This window comes from Maniola hyperantus, chromosome 26, assembly GCF_902806685.2.
Source record: "Maniola hyperantus chromosome 26, iAphHyp1.2, whole genome shotgun sequence".
NCBI lineage: Eukaryota > Metazoa > Arthropoda > Insecta > Lepidoptera > Nymphalidae > Maniola > Maniola hyperantus.
The window spans coordinates 3,085,370-3,105,768 of record NC_048561.1 but is presented as its reverse complement, the minus strand read 5'-3'; the positions used below and the strand labels follow the sequence as shown (position 1 = coordinate 3,105,768).

Here is a 20,399-nt window from a genome sequence, read left to right as displayed (position 1 = left end):
GAAAAATTAACCAAATCAGCCTTCTAAAAATAATTAAAACTAAACATATAACATCAAATTGAACTGAAGTTTTTAACAAAAATGTTCTTTAACGCTACTTTTGGATGTTTTGTACTAAAGAATTTTGTTAAAACACTGACTATTTTCTTATAAATCTTTTAATATTAAATTGTGACAAATAACTAATTATTAAATAACATTTCTAAACATTAAAATATTTATATATCTCTGACTTTATAGCCATTTCTCTAAAAATAAACCTTTATCAAAAATGGGACAGTGACGTATAGTGGAATACAAAATCGCGTTTGGGAAACATAAGGCATCGTGCATAATTGGTCAAAAAAGACAAAAAAATAGCATTACAAATTAAATATTATTATGTAGCTAATCATCACAGTAATATTATAAAACGAGAAGTTTCGTTTGTTACAACCTGCAGCAAAAACTGCTGAACCGATTGACATCTCTTGATCCCGAATATCCCGCAGGATAGAAATCTTTGCAAGTGAAATAGTGTGGGCTGGCTATCTAAGACGTAAATTAAATAATTATTATAAGATATATTTTATAAAGTTTTTAAATTATAAAATTTAAAGAATATAATATACTGGCTGGTTCATTTGAGTGGGTCAGTAAGGGGAGGTCCTGGAACCGCTGTAGCTATGAGAAAACGTTTTTAGGAGACCATCCGTTATTTTTGAAATAATTAACATCCGCAATATTTTTACAGCGGTTTATATAGCCTAACACACCAGAATACATCATAGGTTAAAAACTTACCTCTATCTTTTTTATGTTGGTTTAAATGATGATGATGATGACAATCCAACTTCCTATGAAAACACCTTTATTGTTCCATTACGTTACTTTTCAATTCCATTCACGCGACTGTGGTTCACGGTAGCGTAATGGCGGTGACGTATACAACCTCTTAAAAATTCAAAATCAATATTATATATTAATAATCAAAGGTTAGACTGATTTAATTTTACTTTCCAAATAAAGAATAACAAATCTCTTTAATAACATACAAACACAAATGCGCAATCAAACCTTACCTATTAAAATCAGTATCGTTGGTGGAACAAATTTTTTGAACCAAGTCGAGGCAACCACTTCTGTTGCGTTTTTCTGGCGACTGCTTTTGTAAAATACAACATGGCGATTACCATAGCCTAATAATGTTGCCAGTATTCCGAAAATATTTTGCAAATGGTGCAATTTTCATTCGAAGACCTCGAAAGGCCGGTAGCGTAAGCGGAAATTCCACTAACATCAATTTCACGGGACAGCAAATAAATTGTATTTTTTAAATAAAATTCTATCGTAATGTCTTTGTTTTAGGGCTTTAATTTGAAATTAGTATCATACTTAACTACCTCAGTGTTCAAATATTCATGAAATATTTTTGGACGGTATAATTTTTGACTCTAAACTTGACAAGGTGTTAGTGGGACATATGTCAGAAGGTACTTCCTCTCTTTTATTTTTTGGTATTTTATGTTTTTAAAACTCTTAAAAATGAATTAACATATTAAATTATAAAAGATTAAAATATATTAAACAATATTGGTAAGCATAGACAATAGCTTGTTTTTTTCATAAAGTTTGATCAAATTACCATCAAAGTGGCCGGACAACGACTTTTATAATGGGACAACTTTTTTGAAAAACGCCCGTGTACCTAGTGATTATATTCTTATTGGTGCAAAGATAATATAATCACTATCATGAGGCCTTAAAGGACTGTTATCCAGGCCAGGGCTGTAAAAAAAAAAAAAAATCACTATCATGATTCAAACCACAGAGTACATTATATGATTCAAAGTTCGTGAACTTTGTTTGAGGTGAATTTATTTAACACAGACTACTTATTTAATATGCTAACATGCTAACAACAAAGATTCGGTGATTAAAATTAATCATAACCTTAGTGTTAGTGAAATGAAAGTTATAAAGGAATGGTTTATCGACGTCCAATGGGGAAGAATAGCATGTAAGTTTATACATTAGCATTTGGAAAATCAAAGAGTTTCCATGGTATTTTTAAAATTAAACCCCTAAAGGGTTAAAATAGGGGTTTGAATTTCGTGTAGTCAACGCGGATGAAGTCGCGGGAATAAGCTAGTTTTTGTATACTTTCAGTAATATCGTGGGGTACCCCGCAAGGTGAGCCGGTGCTGCTGATGCACGGCCGTCAGGACAGTGCTGCCACCTTCGTCCCACTGCTGGGACTGCTGCCTGATGTCTACCACTATGTGGGGTTTGATCTGCCGGGGCACGGGATGTCTGATGGATTCCCTATTGGTAATTTTGTTTTTAATAGAGATTGCGAGCAAACGAGCAGGCGGGTCACCTGATGTTAAGTGATTACCGCCGCCCATGAACATTTGCAGCAGCAGAGGAACTGCTGATGCGTTGCCGGCCTTTTAGGAATTTGTTGGTCCGCCCCTTGAATAACCCCATGTTATAATCTAAAGAGAACACCGCCGAAGGGAGGTAATATTGTAAGCTCTCTTTGCGTGTTCTATTGCCTCTATAATAGAGAGTGTTAGGAAGAGTTATTTGATCTCATTCCATCCTCCTTTTTCTACAAGCGCACCGCACGCCATCGTAAACAATTCCACTCTCACCACCTGTGTTTCTGGAGCACTTCAACCACCCATTGTACCAGGTCCTTTTTTCCCATGCACATGCAAACTGTGGGACCAACTCCCTTCGACGGTGTTCCCATTAGATTATAACATGGGGTTATTCAAGGGGCGGACAAACAAATTCCTGAAAGGCCGGCAACGCATCGGCGGTTCCTCTGGTGCTGCAAATGTTCATGGGCGGCGGTAATCACTTAACATCAGGTGACCCGCCTGCTTGTTTGCTCGCCATTTTTATTTTTAAAAAAGTTACTTTGCTGGCTGAGCAACGCCAAGCTTGGCATCTGATATCATTCTACTACAGGCATGTTCGTAACTGAGTAGGTTCCTTAATATGTTTTTTTTTTTAAAGAATATTAGCCATGTTAAATGACTATTATTCCCCTTTCCTCTCCAACTAAGCGTCAGGCTTGTGCTAGGAGTACTAGAGAAACCGTGAATTTGTTGTTAGATCGCACAAAAAAAATTAAATTGTGGTCATGAACTCATAATTAGTATTTTCTATTTTCTAAGTAATGTAACTATATCAAGTGGGGTATCATATGAAAAGTCTTCACCTGTGCATTCAAAAACAGATTTTTATTTATTTTTATGCATCATAGTTTTTGAATTATCGTGCAAAATGTCGGAAAAATACGACTGTAGTACGGAACCCTCGTTGCGCGAGCCTGACTCGCACTTGGCCGGTTTTTGTTTCAGGTGTGACAATAACAAGGTTCATGAATGTGGTAGCATTGGATGCAGTGATCAAACATCTAGAATGGAGACAGTTCACTTTTGTTGGACATTCACTGGGAGTCGAGTTAGGTATTAGACATTTCAATACAGTGTTTATCATATTTCGTCACTATATGGGTGACTAGCTTATGCTTGCGACTTCGTTCGCGTGGACTACACAAATTTCAAACCCCTATTTCACCCCCTTAGGGGTTGAATTGTAAAAAATCCTTTCGTAGCGGATGCCTACGTCATAATAGCTATCTGTATGCCAAATTTCAGCCTGATCCGTCCAGTAGTTTGAGCTGTGCGTTGATAGATCAGTCAGTCAGTCACCTTTTCCTTTTATATATTTAGATAATATATATCTGTCATTAAAAAATATACTCTCTTTGTTACACAATCCCATAAAATTACCCGAAAATAACAGAGACGAAAATCTCAGTGGGCCTTAACCATTTTGTGACACCAACCAATCACAAACGAACGAAAAACGAAACGATTTTCGAATTGAATTTCGTTAAAAACATGTGATTCAGTTATGGTTCAAATAACCATATATAATATGAGATAGTTATTTCGATATTACAGACAGACACTTCAATTTTATTTATTATAGTAATACATTCAGGTTTTAGCTTTATTGTACATTAGTTTATATCAGTTTAAAAAAAAGGTTAAAACAAATTTTAAAAAAATAAAAAAATTTCAGGTCTATTCTACAATGCTATATACCCAAATCAAATAAAGAAATTCATAATATTCGACCCCGCGTCGTCCCTCCAAAGAATAGTAATCCAAGATTTTCCAAAATTCTACTATTACTATAACAATTACTATGAAAACTATAGTAAAATTAATAACAATGACCGTGTGTACAGCAAACAAAATGCCTTGAAAGCTGTGATGAAGGCAAGAAGTATGACTGAGAGTCAGGCTGAACTGATACTGTCTAGAAATCTGAAGAAAATTGGAGACGATCAGTATAGGTACGTATTTTCTACTATAGTCGACGCATATTAAACTGATTCGTCGAGTTATCTGTCTGTTTCGCTCGCACTTACCTACGACCTGTAAGTGCAAGCTAAACAGACAGATAAGTAGACGCATTTTAAACTGAGTCGTCGAGTTATCTCTCTGTTTCGCTCGTACTTACCTACGACCTGTAAGTGTGAGCTAAACAGACAGATAAGTCGGCGCATTTTAAACTGAGTCGTCGAGTTATCTGTCTGTTGCGCTCGCACTTACCTACGACCTGTAAGTGTGAGCTAAACAGACAGATAAGTCGACGCATTTTAAACTGAGTCGTCGAGTTTATCTGTCTGTTTCGCTCGCACTTACCTACGACCTGTAAGTGCGAGCGAAACAGACAGATAACTAGACGACTCAGTTTAGATAGCAGTGGGGCCCCATTTTTTGATTTGCCCCATGGCCCTTGGTTACCTAGCTACGCCACTGACTTCCCACTGACTGACAATTTTTATTTCTTTTCCAGGATGTCCTGGGACCTAAGGACAAGACTAATGCCGCCAACAATCTTCCCCCCTGAATATTATTTCCAATTATTTTCCAAAAACTGCCCCCCTACTTTATGCATAAACGCAACAGACACTTTGGATTTCTACGTGGATGGGAAAGAAACTGTCAACAGACTGCTCGCAGACTTGGAGAAAACTTTGAGGAATTTCACTATCATTAGGGTGGAGGGTAACCATGATTTTCATTTTTTGCATCCGGAAAGGATTAGCAAAAACGTGTGCTCGTTTTTGAAAAAAGATTTTGGGGATATGAAATCTAAACTTTAATGGTCCAAACACACTTTTCCGCGACATGTTGAGATGGCGATCGGGGCATGAGGCGACGGGACGCCCCGCACATCCGCACGTCACCTAAGGTTAGCGCGGGGGCTGTGCGGGTGTGCGGGGCGTCCCCTCCCCGATTGCCATTTCGACCTGTCGCGTACTATAGTAGTAAATCAAATAAAGAAAACTATAATATAAGGCTGCTTAGTGAAAAGGCAGCCTAACGGCGCTTACGCACTCATCCGATCATAGTCCGTGAAAATACTTTCCTTTTTGTTTTCTATAGGAGCTTATGTCATTTTATTTTTATTTTATTTTATTTTATATCTTATTAGAACGGCAGTGCCACTTACACTAACTAGATGATTAATAATAAATTTAAATACAAATAAAGGTACAAGAAAAAAGACATAAAATACAAAACGATAAAAGATCAAAGGATTTTGAATATGTACGCTGAGAACATTGAATGACATATTCATGTAATGCTCTCAGCGTGCTTCAGTAACTCCCGAACCAGTATTATAGACCCATCGTTAAATGGGTCCCATTGAGCATTATTGTCCAAAAGCGCGTTGAACGATGTGTATGTCATATGTCGTAGATAATCGCTGGTATTCTCACGGATGACGGATAAAACTCGGATGACGGAAGTGCAGTGCGTAAACACCGTTACGGATTTTCACGGACTCGGATTGGAAGAGTGCGTAACCGCCGTTACGATCTCAGAGTTGCGCAGAGAGTGTCAGGTAGAGGTCAGGAGATGGGTAAAATAAAATATTTATTGTAAAAAATAAAGTAAGTATATTATGTAATTGCTCAGTATTTATAAATAGGTAATTAATGTGAGAAAACAATTTAAATTTTATTTTATTTTAATTTCTTCAACTGTTTTATTTATGTTATTATTTTTGAAATAAAACAATATTAAAAAAATAACAACATTTTTTTAAGTCATAACATTGGGCTTAGCACAAGTTTCGACATCTCGACAGCGATGTTAGATTTCACGTGTCGAAATTGAGGTAAATGTTGAGATTTGCAATCTCGTACTTAGGGATAAAGGTATAAAGATGTACATATTATTTACAGTTATAAGGATTTATTATAGTGATATGAATATTTATTGTTGGTACAGTCAACGGCCAAAACTCGTTTAGCACCTTAATGATCAAATTCACTTGCACTGCACGGCACGGTTGTGCGCGCATCTGAGTGTATGTGTGGCGTGTTAGAAAAAAGTTATAAGTGCGACTGGTTTTTGATGTATTAGTTTGCGGAATTGCTACTCGAATTCTGAGGCCGACCGTACCTGCCGAAGTCTACAATTTCTTATGCTAATATAATATAACTCGTGAACATTGACAAACTTACCTGACAAATATTGAAAAATTTACCTGACAAATATTATTTGATATTATGTTAATAAAAATTTTAATTGATAGATTTTATTTGTCCAAAATACTTTTATTTCTTGTTGTAGTGTTTGTGTAATAGATGATTCAAACTGTAAAACAGGATTAAACATCACGCGTTACTGAATTGATAGGACTAACTTAAATTATGTCGAAAAAACATAGACGCAATGATTTTTCGTATAGTTTTTTAAGACACTAACTAAATCACAATTTCGCCTTCCTCGGGAGCCCCTCTAATAGAAACTTGTCAACATACTCAGCTACTATCCGGGGTGAGTTCACATGCACATCGTGGTTCCCTGGAACTATTATATGCCTATAGTTCCCGTTCTTCCAAGCGCTGTCGTCGAACACAAATGAAACACGTCTATACGCACCAAGGTCGATTATTTCTTGTGCGAATATAGCTAAAGTGGGGACGTCTGTGAGTGTGTACATGGCCTTTAAATTTTCTGGTGTGAATGGTAATTCAAATTGGTTTTTCATTCGTTGGTCATATGTTAATCTGGAATAGAAAACATATTTTACATAGGGTTTAAAAAGGTGTTCATGTGTGACTAAAGGTCTTATTCCACCTTCCTAATTCCTACGTCCTAAATGGTATAGTTACCGTCAAACTAGCCAACTATGCCATTCAATAATACTTTGCCCAAAAAGCAATTTATAAGCAAATTCGCTATGTAATTTTTTTGATAAATTAACATTTAAACCAAAATTTGTTCGATTTGATTTGTTTGATTTGTGAAAATTGACTAGTTTGACGGTAATTATACCATTTAGGACGTCCTATTTAGGAAGGTGGAATAAGCCCTTTAAGATAATACATACTTTGTCTACTTTCACCTACAAAAGAACTAGGTAACTGTGCTGAACAGACAAGTCACTTTTGACTTAATAACTTTACTATCAACTGAAGAGACTTTCTCTTTCGGTGGCCATATTGGACCGTAAAAGTTCTATATACTTATAGGTAATATACCTACCTACTGCCGGTGGTCCACTTCCGTTCAAAAGATTTTTAGACGCCACTTTTGAGCACATTATGAATTAATACTATGCTAAGGTTGGAGTTTCTCTACATGATCAAATCAGAAATGAGGAGATCCGTAGGAGAACTAGAGTAACCGACATAGCTCAACGGGTTGCGAAGCTGAAGTGGCAATGGGCGGGGCACATAGTTCGTACAACCGATAGGCGTTGGGGTCCCAAGGTGCTGGAATGGTGACCTCGCACCGGAAGACGCAGTGTTGGAAGACCTCCCACTAGGTGGACGGATGACATCAGACGAGTCGCAGGGAGCCGCTAGATCCAGGCGGCGCAAGACCATGGCGCGTGGAAGTCCCTATAAGAGACCTATGTCCAGCAGTGGACGTCTATCGGTTGATGATGATGACTATGCTAGCTATACTATGTTAGTTGTGATTTAAAACTGACCTAAAAAGTCCATCGCCCGCTGGTTCTAGTAGTCGTTCTAAATTGCATTCCACTGCTTCGTCTGTAAGGCCTTGGGCTTTTTTGAACATCTCTTTTACCTGAAACGAACGGAAAAGCTGCCTAATGTGCTGAATCTTTCATTATAGTGACGTTATATAGAGTTCAGAGTTCTGTATTCCGGTGTCTGCTATCTGGCATGCAGAACTCTGAACACACGTTCAAAGAAAAAATGTCACATACTTTGCTTATTATTAACCCTCGCGGTCAATCTGTAGGTACCCTTATTATAAATGCGAAAGTATATTTGTTTGTTGGTTTGTCCTTCAATCACGTCGCAACGGTGCAACGGATTGACGTGATTTTTTGCATGGGTGTAGATAAAGACCTGGAGAGTGACATAGGCTACTTTTTATCTCGAAAAATTGAATAGTTCCCACGGGATTTTTAAAAACCTAAATCCACGCGGACGAAGTCGCGAGCATAAGCTAGTTTTGAATTAGTGGCTTTGACTTTGAAAAAAATCTAAAACTCCGGTATTGAGATCGGTGTCTAAGTATATACGCTAAGTCATTGGCAGATCCTCAATAGCTCAACCGGTAAAGGAGTGGATTGAAAACCGAAAGGTCGACGGTTCAAACCCCGCCCGTTGCACTATTGTCGTACCTACTCCTAGCACAAGCCTGACGCTTAGTTGGAGAGGAGAGGGGAATATTAGTCATTTAACATGGCTAATATTCATTATTAAAAAAAAATTACAATATTATACCTGTTGATAAGTATATTTAGGCGCCTTCTCCTTCCCACTAGTGTGTTTGTCGTACACCTCATCTGTATAATGATCTCCATACATGCCTTTGTACCATGAGGCCATGTCATCCAATGCCACTGTATGGTACGCTGGTATTGGGTCCAAGTCAACGATCCGGGTCAATCGACCTGGGTACGCCATGTTGTAAAACTTACCTGACAAATATTGAAAACTTTACTTGACAAATATTGAAAACCTGACAAAAACTAAAAAACTTGTGTATTTGACTATAAATGATAATTTTTACTTTTATTCATTTTATTCATTGCCACCTCGACCTGTCGCAAACTATAGTAGGTAAGTACGATTTTATTTTATTTATTTATTTTATTTTTATTTTTCATGTACCAAAATTGTAGTTACAAAGTAATAATAAATTAAGTTACATTGGAAATGCTTATCTCTAAACAGAGATTTCTTCCAGCTTCCCATTCAAGGTTGTGAGTAAGGCGTATCAAGATTATCGTATATACAAACACAGTACCTACGCGGCCGAAAGTAATGTGCATCGGCATTTAGAATGACATATTGGCTATGTAGAGCGTTGTCTCTGTCACTCATACCTATATGACGTTTTGTCGGTCTCAACGATAGGGACAACGCTCTACAAATCTGCTATCTTCTTCTTGGTCGATGTACATTACTTTCGGCCGCGTACTGTAAAATTATTATAGTAAGAGTTGTTGTAAGTTTATAGGGTACCTTGTATTTTACTTTTTGAGGTACGGAACCTGTTACACAAAACTTACCTACAACGGCACCAAGTGAGTGTCCAATATAAGCGAATTTTTCCCAACCAAAATGCTCCCGCACTTTAACAACTGTAGGTATAAAATCATACGTCGTGAAGCGCAGGCCTTTCGGGAAATGGTCCGAAAATCCGTTCCCGGGAAAGTCTATGGCTACGTAGAAGAAGTTTTGTGGTAGTTCTAGAACTAGAGGCCGGAAAGCTGAGCATGGTTCTATGCGGCCGGGGCATAGTAAAACTGGTGGGTTCGTAGACTCGCCCCATGTTAGACCTGAAAATGAAACTGCCGTGAGGTGTGGGACACTGAACAGAAGTGAAGGTCTACTCTAACATTTTTAGGTTTCCGTACCTCAAAAGGAAAAACGGAACCCTTATAGGATCACTTTGTTGTCTGTCAAGAAACCTACAGGGCACTTCCCGTTGACCTAGAATCATGAAATTTGGCAGGTAGGTAGGTCTTATAGCAGACATTAGGGGGAAAATCTAAAAACCGTGAATTTGTGGTTACATCACACTAAAAAAATTAAACAGTGGTCATGAACTAAAAATTAGTATTTTTGCATTTTCGAAGTAAGATAACTATATCAAGTGAGGTATCATAATATGAAAGGGCTTCACCTGTGCATTCTAAAACAGATTTTTATTTATTTTTATGCATCATAGTTTTTGAATTGTCGTGCAAAATGTAGAAAAAGTACGGCTATAGTACAGAACCCTCCTTGCGCGAGCCTGATTCGCACTTGGCCGGTTTTTATCTAAATATGGAGGAAAAGGTGACTGACTGATCTATCAACGCACAGCTCAAACGATTGGACGGATCGGGCTGAAAGGTGACCGCCCAGTACTGGGCCCAGTCTTGTTACAGAAAAAATACATTGGAAAAAATCACAAAAAATAATTTGAAATTACAGTTGCTAAATATAGAAAACTTTTAACGGAAATTTCTGTGTTTTTGTCGAGATTGTTACTGTAATTTGTATAGTGGGAAGGAGACGTTAAAGTAAATACTTTAGTCGAAATCTATCAATGTTATAGAGATGAGGAAACTCATGCTAAGGGTACCTTCTGAACTGACGTTAGTAGGTATAGTACACGACAGGTCGAGATGGCAATCTCAACCTGTCGCGGAACTCGCGGTCTAGGTAATGGTATACGTGGAAATCTTACCAGCAATGTTGCCCCATGGGGCTTTTATGGTCACCTGCTTTTCCGTATCCCGAAATGACATTATTCTGAAAATTATAAAATTGGAATAACTAGTTAGGTAAGTACTTAAATATATTCAAGTACTTCAATAAATAAATAAAAACCGGCCCTGTGCGAGTCAGGCTCGCGCACCGAGGGTTCCGTAGTACAGTCGCGTTTTTTCGACATTTTGCACGATAAACCAAAACTATGATTCATAAAAATAAATAAAAATCTGTTTTAGAATCTACAGGTGAAGCCCTTTCATATTATGATACTCACTTGAGATAGTTATCTTACTTTGATAATTGAAAATACCTACTAATTATTAGTTCATGACCACAATTTACTTTTTTGTGTCATGTAACCACAAATTCACTGTTTACAGATTTTTCCTCTAATGTCTGCTATAACACCTGCGTTTCATGATTCTAGGTCAACGGTTTCATATATTACAAAGTACTCTGTGTTGTACCCTGTAGGTTTCTTGACAGACAGGCAGCCGGACAACGAAGTGATCCTACAAGGGTTCATTTTTTCCTTTTGAGATACGGAACTCTAATGACTTGCACATTTTGTAACTGAATGATAAAAAAGGTTATCTAGTCTACCTAGATAAGATTTTACTAGCGGCAGCAGACGATAAGCGAATATCTATAGACATACTAAGTAGCTTTGTCCGCGTGGAATTAGGGTTTTTAAAAATCCCGTGGGAACTCTTTCTAAGGGAAGGGCTAAGGCTTTCGTAAAGGTCGTCTTTCGTCAGCCATAGTGCAAAATGCAACACTCAGAATCATTTAATCCAAGCCACCAAGCTCAACCAAATCAGCTGAGAATCAAATACACACAGAATACATTTACTCCAGCATGACTCCAGCAAATACAGCCTGCTCAAAAACATACCTATCAAAATATTGTTTATGGTGTAATTGCCTGAAAATAAAAAATACCTATGCATTGCTGTCCTGTCAATGTCAAAACTACGAATTATAGCGCGGTCTCCGCTGTAGGCATAGAGTAAAGTAATACACTGGAAAGCTGTAGGGCGATTGCCCATCAATCATTATTACAATCTCAATTGTTGTGATTGGCCGAATTTGTGCAATTCTTGTTACAACAATGCATTGTAGCCAATAGTGAGCGAGCGTCAACCAATCAGCAGTGATTGCGATCGTGACTGTCATTCTCCCGCAGTCGCGCTGAATTTCGACCATGTGTCACACCATGGTAGTTAAATAAGGAAGGCTTAAATACGTATAACAGATTAATTCTAATCCATATGTAAAAAGTACCTACTCTGTGCTAAGTAGGCAGTGGATTCCAAAATAGTACCTAATAAAACATTTCTCGCTTAATACAATAAGTATAATAACTAATTACAAATTATCTTCTCAGCTTCTTTGTTTGATTTTTAGTTTTTACTCGGTGGGGACTGGGGTGTAAAAAAGTTATACATCTCGCGCAGACCGCTGCATAGTGCATATGTATAATGTATCTACTCTGTGCTGCATACATAGGCTCACAGAGTGCTTTTTACATATGGAAATTGGAATGCATATGACCAAACACTTTATTATTATTAAATTTGAAAATTGCCTCAAGAAGACAAAAGCAAAGATAATATTGTACATACATACCTAATCAGTAAAGTCCAAAGTTCAATGCAGTCCAAAGTATGTAATCACTATAAAGTAGACTTTTCGAATATGAATATTGTAAACAAAACAAATGCCTTGAGTAAAGTGAAGTGAACTACCTACTACGAAGTAATATAATCAGAGTCCATGGAACTACCCGAGTGCCTATGAGTGTGAATAAGTTTAATTTCTGTAATAGAATTCTAAATAGACGTGTGACTAAACTTCAGATTATATTTTTGCCAATTTCATTATAAAAAAAAACCTTATTTAATTGTAAAATGACCCTTTTAGAGAAGGAATGGTTTATCCAAGCGCCGTGGGGACGATTAGCCAGTAAGTATTCCTTCTAAACTTAACAAAAACATAATATTATAACCATTGGGTAAAAAGGGTATTTTAAAATGTCCTAATATTTATCTGCAAATAATATAACCAATGTGGTAAATCCCTACTTGAAAGTCCGAATTTATCAAAGGTTTTTTTAAATAAAAAAAACTTATTTTTACAGCCTTGGGCTGTGCAGGTTTGCAAGTAGGTAAAAGTTAGGCAATTAAGTTAAATCGATCAACTTTTCATATTTTTCCCATTATTTTTTAAGGTCAACAAATAAATATACCCCTACTATTACTAGCTGCCCTGGCGAAATTCGTACCGCCTAACAGACGATTCTTTTTCATGCAAATTTTTCTCTCCTTAAGAACCATCCTCGTACTTCAAGGAATATTATAAAAGAAGAATTAGCGAAATCGGTTCAGCTGTTCTCGAGATTTGCGATCAGCAACACATTCAGCGATTCATTTTAATATATAGAGAAGATATATGAACTCATACACAACTAAGACTCAGAAAATTCAAATAGGGAATCCCAAACTTACATTTTGAAGTCTTCCTTCCTGTTATTGCATGGATTCTTGCTTGTATTGTTGAAAAACAAATTACATTTAGGTTTAAATAAAATTAATCTTCTGAGCATAGTATTTTCTTATCTTACTGAGTGACGTAGAAATAAATTGTCAATTTGATAAGCTTCATGCATATATAGAATAGTGATAAAATTATGAGCAGTGAGAGCCTACAGGTTAATATGTCTGCCTCCTAGTCTAGGAGTATTGGTTCGATCCTGGACCTCTAACTTTTCAAAGCTATATGTAGACTCAACAACACCGACGCACGTACTCCTAGAGTGCACGGGCGTAGCAGATCAACGCGAGCGCCATTTAGGTTCCCCGACCTCACTCCATGAAGCCCTCGGCAACCTGGGCGGTCTGTTTGGCTTCTGGAGCGAGCTTGGATGGCTGGAGTGAAGACTTCGGCGGGGAGGGACAATGCACGCACAACAGACGGAAACGTTTAAGTGCGGAAACCAGCCCAGAGCGGAGAAGAAGAATGTAGACTCAAGTGTGTGTGTCCCCCCCCCCCCCTCTATCAGCCAAATGGTAGTATATAGGAACGTGAAAAAATTCACAGCAGTAGTATATGTAATCAATTTTAAAGGAAAACTATCGTTGCTTAGTAGGGTTCACAGGTTAAGGAGTTATATCTGTTTTTCGAGGTTAATTGTTACTACAGAACCCTACACTGCCCGCCACACACTTGACCGGTTTTATCTGTGTACCATTTGTTTATGAGTTGGTTCATATTACAGTTATAGCATGGGGTGACTGCAGTGACCCTCCAGTGCTGGTCTGCCACGGCTCCAGGGATACCGCTGCAAGCTTCAGGCCTCTAATGAAACTCTTGCCGAAGAAATTCTATTACATTGGTATGCAATTTTATGTTACAGCATTATTACTTAACTATTTTTAGGATACTATACCCCAAAGTTTCTCTACATGATCAAATCAGAAATGAAGACATCCGTAGGAGAACTAGAGTAACCGACATAGCTCAACGGGTTGCGAAGCTGAAGTGGCAATGGGTAGGACACATAGTTCGTACAACCGGGGTACCAAGGGGCTGGAATGGCGGCCTCGCACCGGAAGATGCAGTGTTGGAAGACCCCCCACTAGGTGGATGGACGACATCTAATATAATAAATCTTTGTAAATAAATATCTCAGGCATGGAGTTACCAGGCAACGGCAGGTCAGACCCCATGCCCCCAGGGCTCATGATCAGCTTGTACGACCTGGTGTACAGCATACAGGTGGTCGTCAAACACTTCCGATGGGACTCCTTCATCTTTATGGGACATTCCATGGGGTGCTCTGTTGGTGAGAAAATTTCCATACATTTTTTTGAAGCGCAAGACATCGAGCGATTTTCCATCCTTATTATAAATGCGAAAGTGTGTTTGTTTGTTGGTTTGTCCTTCAATTACGTCGCAACGGCCCAACGGATTGACGTGTTTTTTGCATGGGTATAGATAAACATAGGATTTAAGTTTTTCAAAATCCCGCGGGAACTCTTTGATTTTCCGGGATAAGAAGTAGCCTATGTCCTTCCCCGGGATGCAAGCTGTCTCTGTACCAAATTTCGTCAAAATCGGTTGAACGGTTGAGCCCTGAAAACAGCAGACAGACAGACACTCACTTTTGCATTTATAATATAAGTGTGGATAATTCTAGTTATAATAGTTTAATATTCCCAGGGTACACCTACAACATATCGTATCCAGGAAAAATGAGCAAACTAATTCAATTGGATCCTATAACCATTGGCTTTGTGGTACCAGTAGAAAAATTCTCTTATTGGTAAGTTTATATTCTCGCCACTTAGTCCGCGTGGACTACATTTTTTTTTTTTTTTTTTTTTTTTTTTAGATACAAGTTAGCCCTTGACTGCAATCTCACCTGATGGTAAGTGACGATGCAGTCTAAGGTGGGAGCGGGCTAACCTGGAAGGAGTATGGCAGTTTTTATTAAACCCATACACCTTTGGTTTCTACACGGCATCGTACCGGAACGCTAAATCGCTTGGCGGCACGGCTTTGCCGGTAGGGTGGTAACTAGCCACGGCCGAGGCCTCCCACCAGACCAGACCAGAAATTTAGAAATTATAAAATTCCAAATCCCTGCCAGGAATCGAACCCGGGACCTCCCTCTAATAAGACCATAGCGCTTACCACTGCGCCAGGGAGGTTGTCAAAACATAAATTTTAATCCCCTATTTCACCCCCTTAGGGGATGAATTTTCAAAAATCCTTTCTTAGCGGATGTCTATGTCATAATAGCTATCTGCATGCCAAATTTCAGCCCGATCCGTCCAGTAGTTTGAGCAGTGCGTTGATAGATCAGTCAGTCAGTCACCTTTTCCTTTTATATATATATAGATTTTCGAAAAACTAACTAAAATATCTCTGTTTAGAGATAAGCATTTCCAATGTAACTTAATTTATTATTACTTTGTATAACTACAATTTTGGTACATGAATAATAAAAATAAAATTTGAATTTTCGCGGCTGGGTCTATCAAATCACCTTGTTCTCGAGTGTACCATGCGCAAGATCGCAAAGCTAACTTCACGCAGACGCATTTAAGTTTGAATCGTACTATACTTTTAATATTGTTTTTCAGGTACAAAGTATCATTCAAGGCATATTTCGATAACTATGACCGCTACAACGTCAAACTGGACGACAAACCAAAGTGTACCAGGGAAGAAGTAAGTTTCATTTATATTTTATACTAGCTTATGCCGTGATTGAAGGACAAACACACTTTCGCATTTATAATAGGGGTATAGTGATTGTATTCTATCAATTTTGCAGGCAATATCGAAACTAGTAAAGCGGCGAGGTTTCACAGAGGAAGCTGCTGAGGATATATTGGATAGAGTCACCGAACCAGCGGGCCATGGATATGTACGGTTAGTATCTCCACATAGTATAAAATAAAGTCGCTTCCCGCGTCTGTATGTATGTATGAACGCGTAGATCTTTTAAACTACGCAACGGACTTTAATGCGGTTTTCACCAATAGATAGAGTGATTCAAGAGGAAGGTTTATAACTATAGTTTAATTCTCAAAAAATTAGAGATCCCTAGGGAAATTGAAATAATGTGAATTAGGTCGAAAAAAATCCTCTCATTTGAGAGTTTCCGAGGCAATGACACCACATTAGTATCTAAGTACGTTGCACCCAGGCGAAGCCGGGGCGGGTCGCTTGTATAGTGTAGTATTTAGTACGCGACAGGTCGAGATGGCGATCGGGGTATAGATTTTAGATTAATAGATTTTTAAACTTGTGTAAAGGCAAGGCCAAAATAATTTGCGGGGTTTTGTTATAAAAATCAACAGTCAAAATGGTTAATTCAAAATAGGTAATAAATCACACTTTTTGAAAGTCCGTTGTTGCATTTGTAAGATGATATAGTAGTGATAATTTTTACGCGAACTTAAAAACTAAAGCTACGAGGGTTCCAAACGCGCCCAGGTCTGAGAAGAGCCCACAACAAACTCAGCCAGGTATTCTTTTTATAACTTATCACCACTTTACAAGATCACTTAAACTTATTAGAACTAACACAAAACTGTTAAGCAACTCATTCCCAAGCTTTCTTATCATTTAAATATAAAAAAACCGGCCAAGTGCGAGTCAGGCTCGCGCAATGAGTGTTCCGTACTACAGTCGTATTTTTTCGACATTTTGCAGGATAATTCAAAAACTATGATACATAAATATAAATATAAATCTGTTTTAGAATGCACAGGTGAAGACCTTTCATATGATACCGCACTTGATATAGTTATCTTACTCAGAAAATTGAAAATACTAATTTAATTAGTTCATGACCACAATTTAATTTTTTTGTGTGATGTAACCACAAATTCACAGTTTTCAGATTTTTCCCCAAATGTCAGCTATAAGATCTACCTACCTGCCAAATTTCATGATTCTAGGTCAACGGGAAGTACCTTGTAGGTTGTCTGTCAGACAACAAAGTGATCCTATAAGGGTTCCGTTTTTCCGTTTGAGGTAAGGAACCCTAAAAATATAAAAGGTTATACCCATACCCACACCCGCACGTCACCCGCGCTTGCCCGAACCGGGTTAGCGCGGGGGCTGTGCGGGGCGTTCCCTCACCGATTGCCATTTCGACACTGTCGCGCGAAAACTATCCTCATATCGACACAGGAGACACGTGCTCAGTAGTGGGCCGGTGATGGGTTCATCATGATATTGACGCATTTGCGATCTACTGAAAATTATATGTCAATGTTTGCGAGGAGATGTTAATGCTCCAGAACTTCATGACCAACTGTGTCGCATACGTGTCCCTGAATCCAATTAGTAATCTTCGTCCACGAAAAAACAAACTTTTCGTGGTCCCACATCATCGCACTGTTGCTAGATCTATGTCACCTATACCCCGTTCATTAGCATCGTTCAACGCGCTTTTGGACAATAATGCTCAATGGGACCCATTTAATGATGGGTCTATAATACTGGTTCGGGAGTTACTGAAGTACGCTGAGAGCATTACATGAATATGTCATTCAATGTTCTCATCGTACATATTCAAAATCCTTTGATTTTTTATCGTTTTGTATTTTATGTCTTTTTTCTTGTACCTTTATTTGTATTTAAATTTATTATTAATTATCTAGTTAGTGTAAGTGGCACTGCCGTTCTAATAAGATATAAAAAATAAAAAAATAAAAATGATGTCATAATAAAAAATGTTAACTTTTTTTTACAGATTCACCTTCGACGACCGTTTCGAAGCAATAACCTACCCCCCAGTCTCTCCTGACTATATAAAAAAGTTACTGACTAACATAAAAATACCCATTCTCACCATATTAGCCGACGAATCTATCAAGAAAGGTCGCTACAGGGAGGCGCAGTTTCTATTAGATGACAAGTCATTTCCTAACAATAACTACAGGGTGCGTCAGGTGGTAGGTCATCACGACTTACATGTTGTATATCCCGAGAGAGTAGCGTCGTTTGTTAGTCAGTTTATATTGTACGGGTTTGAGGGGTTGGATAGTAAAGCTAAGTTATAACTTATATTAGGTCTGTGATCTTATAAATAAATTATTTCTTACTAAAATATTCTTCCAAAATACCTACGAGAAACCTTTACGTAAGTGTCAACAACAACTTATCAATTCAATCAGATGAACAATGAGCGAACGTATAAACATAACGTTGATTAAATATGAGGTTTTTTAAAGTTACAACAGCAACACTTTTTATTATGCAATGAAAAACTTGTTGTTGTTGTCAGCAAAAAAATGTAGCCTTTCTATTTAAATTTTACAGTTGTGAATATTCTCACCATATTAGCGGACGAGTGTATCAAGAAAAGTCGCTATTAGTCATTTCCTAATAATAACTACAAAGTGCGTCAGGTCATCATGACTTACATGTTGTATATCCGGAGAGGGTGGCGTCGTTTGTCAGTCAGTTTATATTGTACGCCTTTGAGGGGTTGGATAGTAAAGCTAAATTATAACTTATAAGGTCTGTGATCTTATAAATAAATTATTTTAATTATTACATATTCTTCAAAAATACCTACGCAAAATTCAAATATAAAAACTAGCTGATGCTCGGTACCTAATATGTCCGAAACCTTGCTGTAAGTATTAACAACAACTTTACAAAGTTTCGATTGAATCGGTAGGTCGATTTCGTAAAACCTGCATCAATCATTATTACAATCTCAATTGTTCTGATTGGCTGAATTTGTGAGATTCTTGCTGCAACAATCAAGCTATTGGCTACAATGCATTGTTGCAGCAAGAATCTCACAAATTCAGCCAATCAGAACAATTGAGATTTTAACAATGATTGATTCAGGTTTCCCGCAATCGAGGTGCTGATGTACAATGAGCGAACGTATAAACATACGTACAGACGTCCGTTGATTAAATATGAGGTTTTTTAAAGTTACAACAACAATAATTTTTACCATGCAAAGACAAAATTGTTGTTGTTGTCGGCAACAAAATGTAGCCTTTCTATTAAAATTTTGCAGTTGTAAATAAATTTCCATTCTTACTATTTTCTTGAATCTATCAAGAAAAATCGCTCTTAGATGACAAGTCATTTCCTAACAATAACTACAGGGTGCGTCAGGTGGTAGGTCATCACGACTTACAAGTTACATGTTGTAATCCGGAGAGAGTGGCGTCGTTTGTCAGTCAGTTTATATTGTACGGGTTTGAGGGGTTGGATAATAAAGCTACGTTCTTATATAAGGTTCTTACCTAAGGTCTTATATAGATAGGCAGTTAGCCTATGTCAAAAATAAATTATTTCTTAGTAATTATTAAATAAAAGGTCTTCCAAAATATGCAAAATACAAGCTATTTATTTATTTATTCAGATACAAGTTAGCCCTTGACTGCAATCTCACCTGGTGGTAAGTGATGATGCAGTCTTAAGATGGAAGCGGGCTAATCTGGAAGGGGTGTGGCAGTTTAATAGCTCATACAAGTCCAATTGTATAAAAAGTAGCTAATGCCTGTCATGTACTATGCCAGAAACCGTCACGCAAGTGTCGACAATAACTGTACAAAGTTTCAATTCACCGGATGAACGATGCGCGATCGTATAGACTTTAGAGTTTAGACAGATGGAGACATCCTTTTAGAAAAAAATACGTTTTTTTTTAAGTCATAACAACAATTTTTATTGTTCAACAACAAAATTGTTGTTGTAAACAACAAAATGTACTTAGCAATTCCATTAAAATTTTGCATTTTTTTTGTATTCTTAGATAGATTAGAATGTGATTTTTTTTAAATATTCAAACAACTTTATTTGTGTTACATAAAAGAGTTATTTTATTCCATAAGTGACTACCTATATTAATAATTTATCAATGCATTTGTTTTTAATGGTGATAGTTTTATACAGTTTTTATGTTAATAAAAGTAATAATTTGTGCTCAAATCTAGTTTTATTTTAGGACTAGCTGATGCCCGCATAATCTTTTTGGCCGCCCGCTTGATTTTACAAGTTTGATTGCGACGATTGCAATTTATCAGCAACATGGCACAATACAAGTTCCGTTATACGCGGTGTATCTACACCATAG

General features: G+C 37.4%; 3 protein-coding genes across 8 annotated transcripts; 2 read left to right on the top strand and 1 right to left on the bottom strand.

The window, feature by feature from the left end:
• Positions 1–1,829: 1,829 nt before the first annotated feature.
• On the top strand, positions 1,830–6,115 carry LOC117994429 (serine hydrolase-like protein). Of its 2 annotated transcripts, none has more exons than XM_069507595.1 (5): positions 1,830–1,850; positions 2,149–2,310; positions 3,354–3,461; positions 4,084–4,360; positions 4,867–6,115. In XM_069507595.1, the coding sequence occupies exons 2-5, from the start codon at positions 2,190–2,192 to the stop codon at positions 5,174–5,176; spliced, it is 816 nt and encodes a 271-aa protein (XP_069363696.1). In that variant the 5' UTR covers positions 1,830–1,850; positions 2,149–2,189; the 3' UTR covers positions 5,177–6,115. The 2 variants fall into 2 exon arrangements, with proteins under 2 accessions (XP_069363696.1, XP_034838235.1); XM_034982344.2 differs by lacking the exon at positions 1,830–1,850 and adding an exon at positions 1,861–1,999.
• A 204-nt stretch (positions 6,116–6,319) lies between these two features.
• On the bottom strand, positions 6,320–13,410 carry LOC117994426 (serine hydrolase-like protein). 5 transcript variants are annotated; one of them, XM_034982339.2, is made up of 6 exons: positions 13,282–13,410; positions 10,749–10,813; positions 9,583–9,852; positions 8,792–8,988; positions 8,026–8,123; positions 6,320–7,096 (listed from the first exon to the last, which is right to left on the bottom strand). In XM_034982339.2, exons 1-6 carry the CDS (start codon positions 13,377–13,379, stop codon positions 6,796–6,798), a joined length of 1,029 nt encoding a protein of 342 aa, XP_034838230.2. In that variant the 5' UTR covers positions 13,380–13,410; the 3' UTR covers positions 6,320–6,795. The 5 variants fall into 5 exon arrangements, with proteins under 5 accessions (XP_034838230.2, XP_069363677.1, XP_069363676.1 ...); XM_069507576.1 differs by lacking the exon at positions 13,282–13,410 and adding an exon at positions 11,615–11,638; XM_069507575.1 differs by lacking the exon at positions 13,282–13,410 and adding an exon at positions 11,378–11,572.
• On the top strand, positions 12,228–20,254 carry LOC117994427 (serine hydrolase-like protein 2). The gene is made up of 7 exons (XM_034982342.2): positions 12,228–12,739; positions 14,052–14,168; positions 14,466–14,618; positions 14,996–15,098; positions 15,922–16,009; positions 16,116–16,213; positions 18,048–20,254. Exons 1-7 carry the CDS (start codon positions 12,685–12,687, stop codon positions 18,355–18,357), a joined length of 924 nt encoding a protein of 307 aa, XP_034838233.1. The 5' UTR covers positions 12,228–12,684; the 3' UTR covers positions 18,358–20,254.
• Positions 20,255–20,399: the final 145 nt, after the last annotated feature.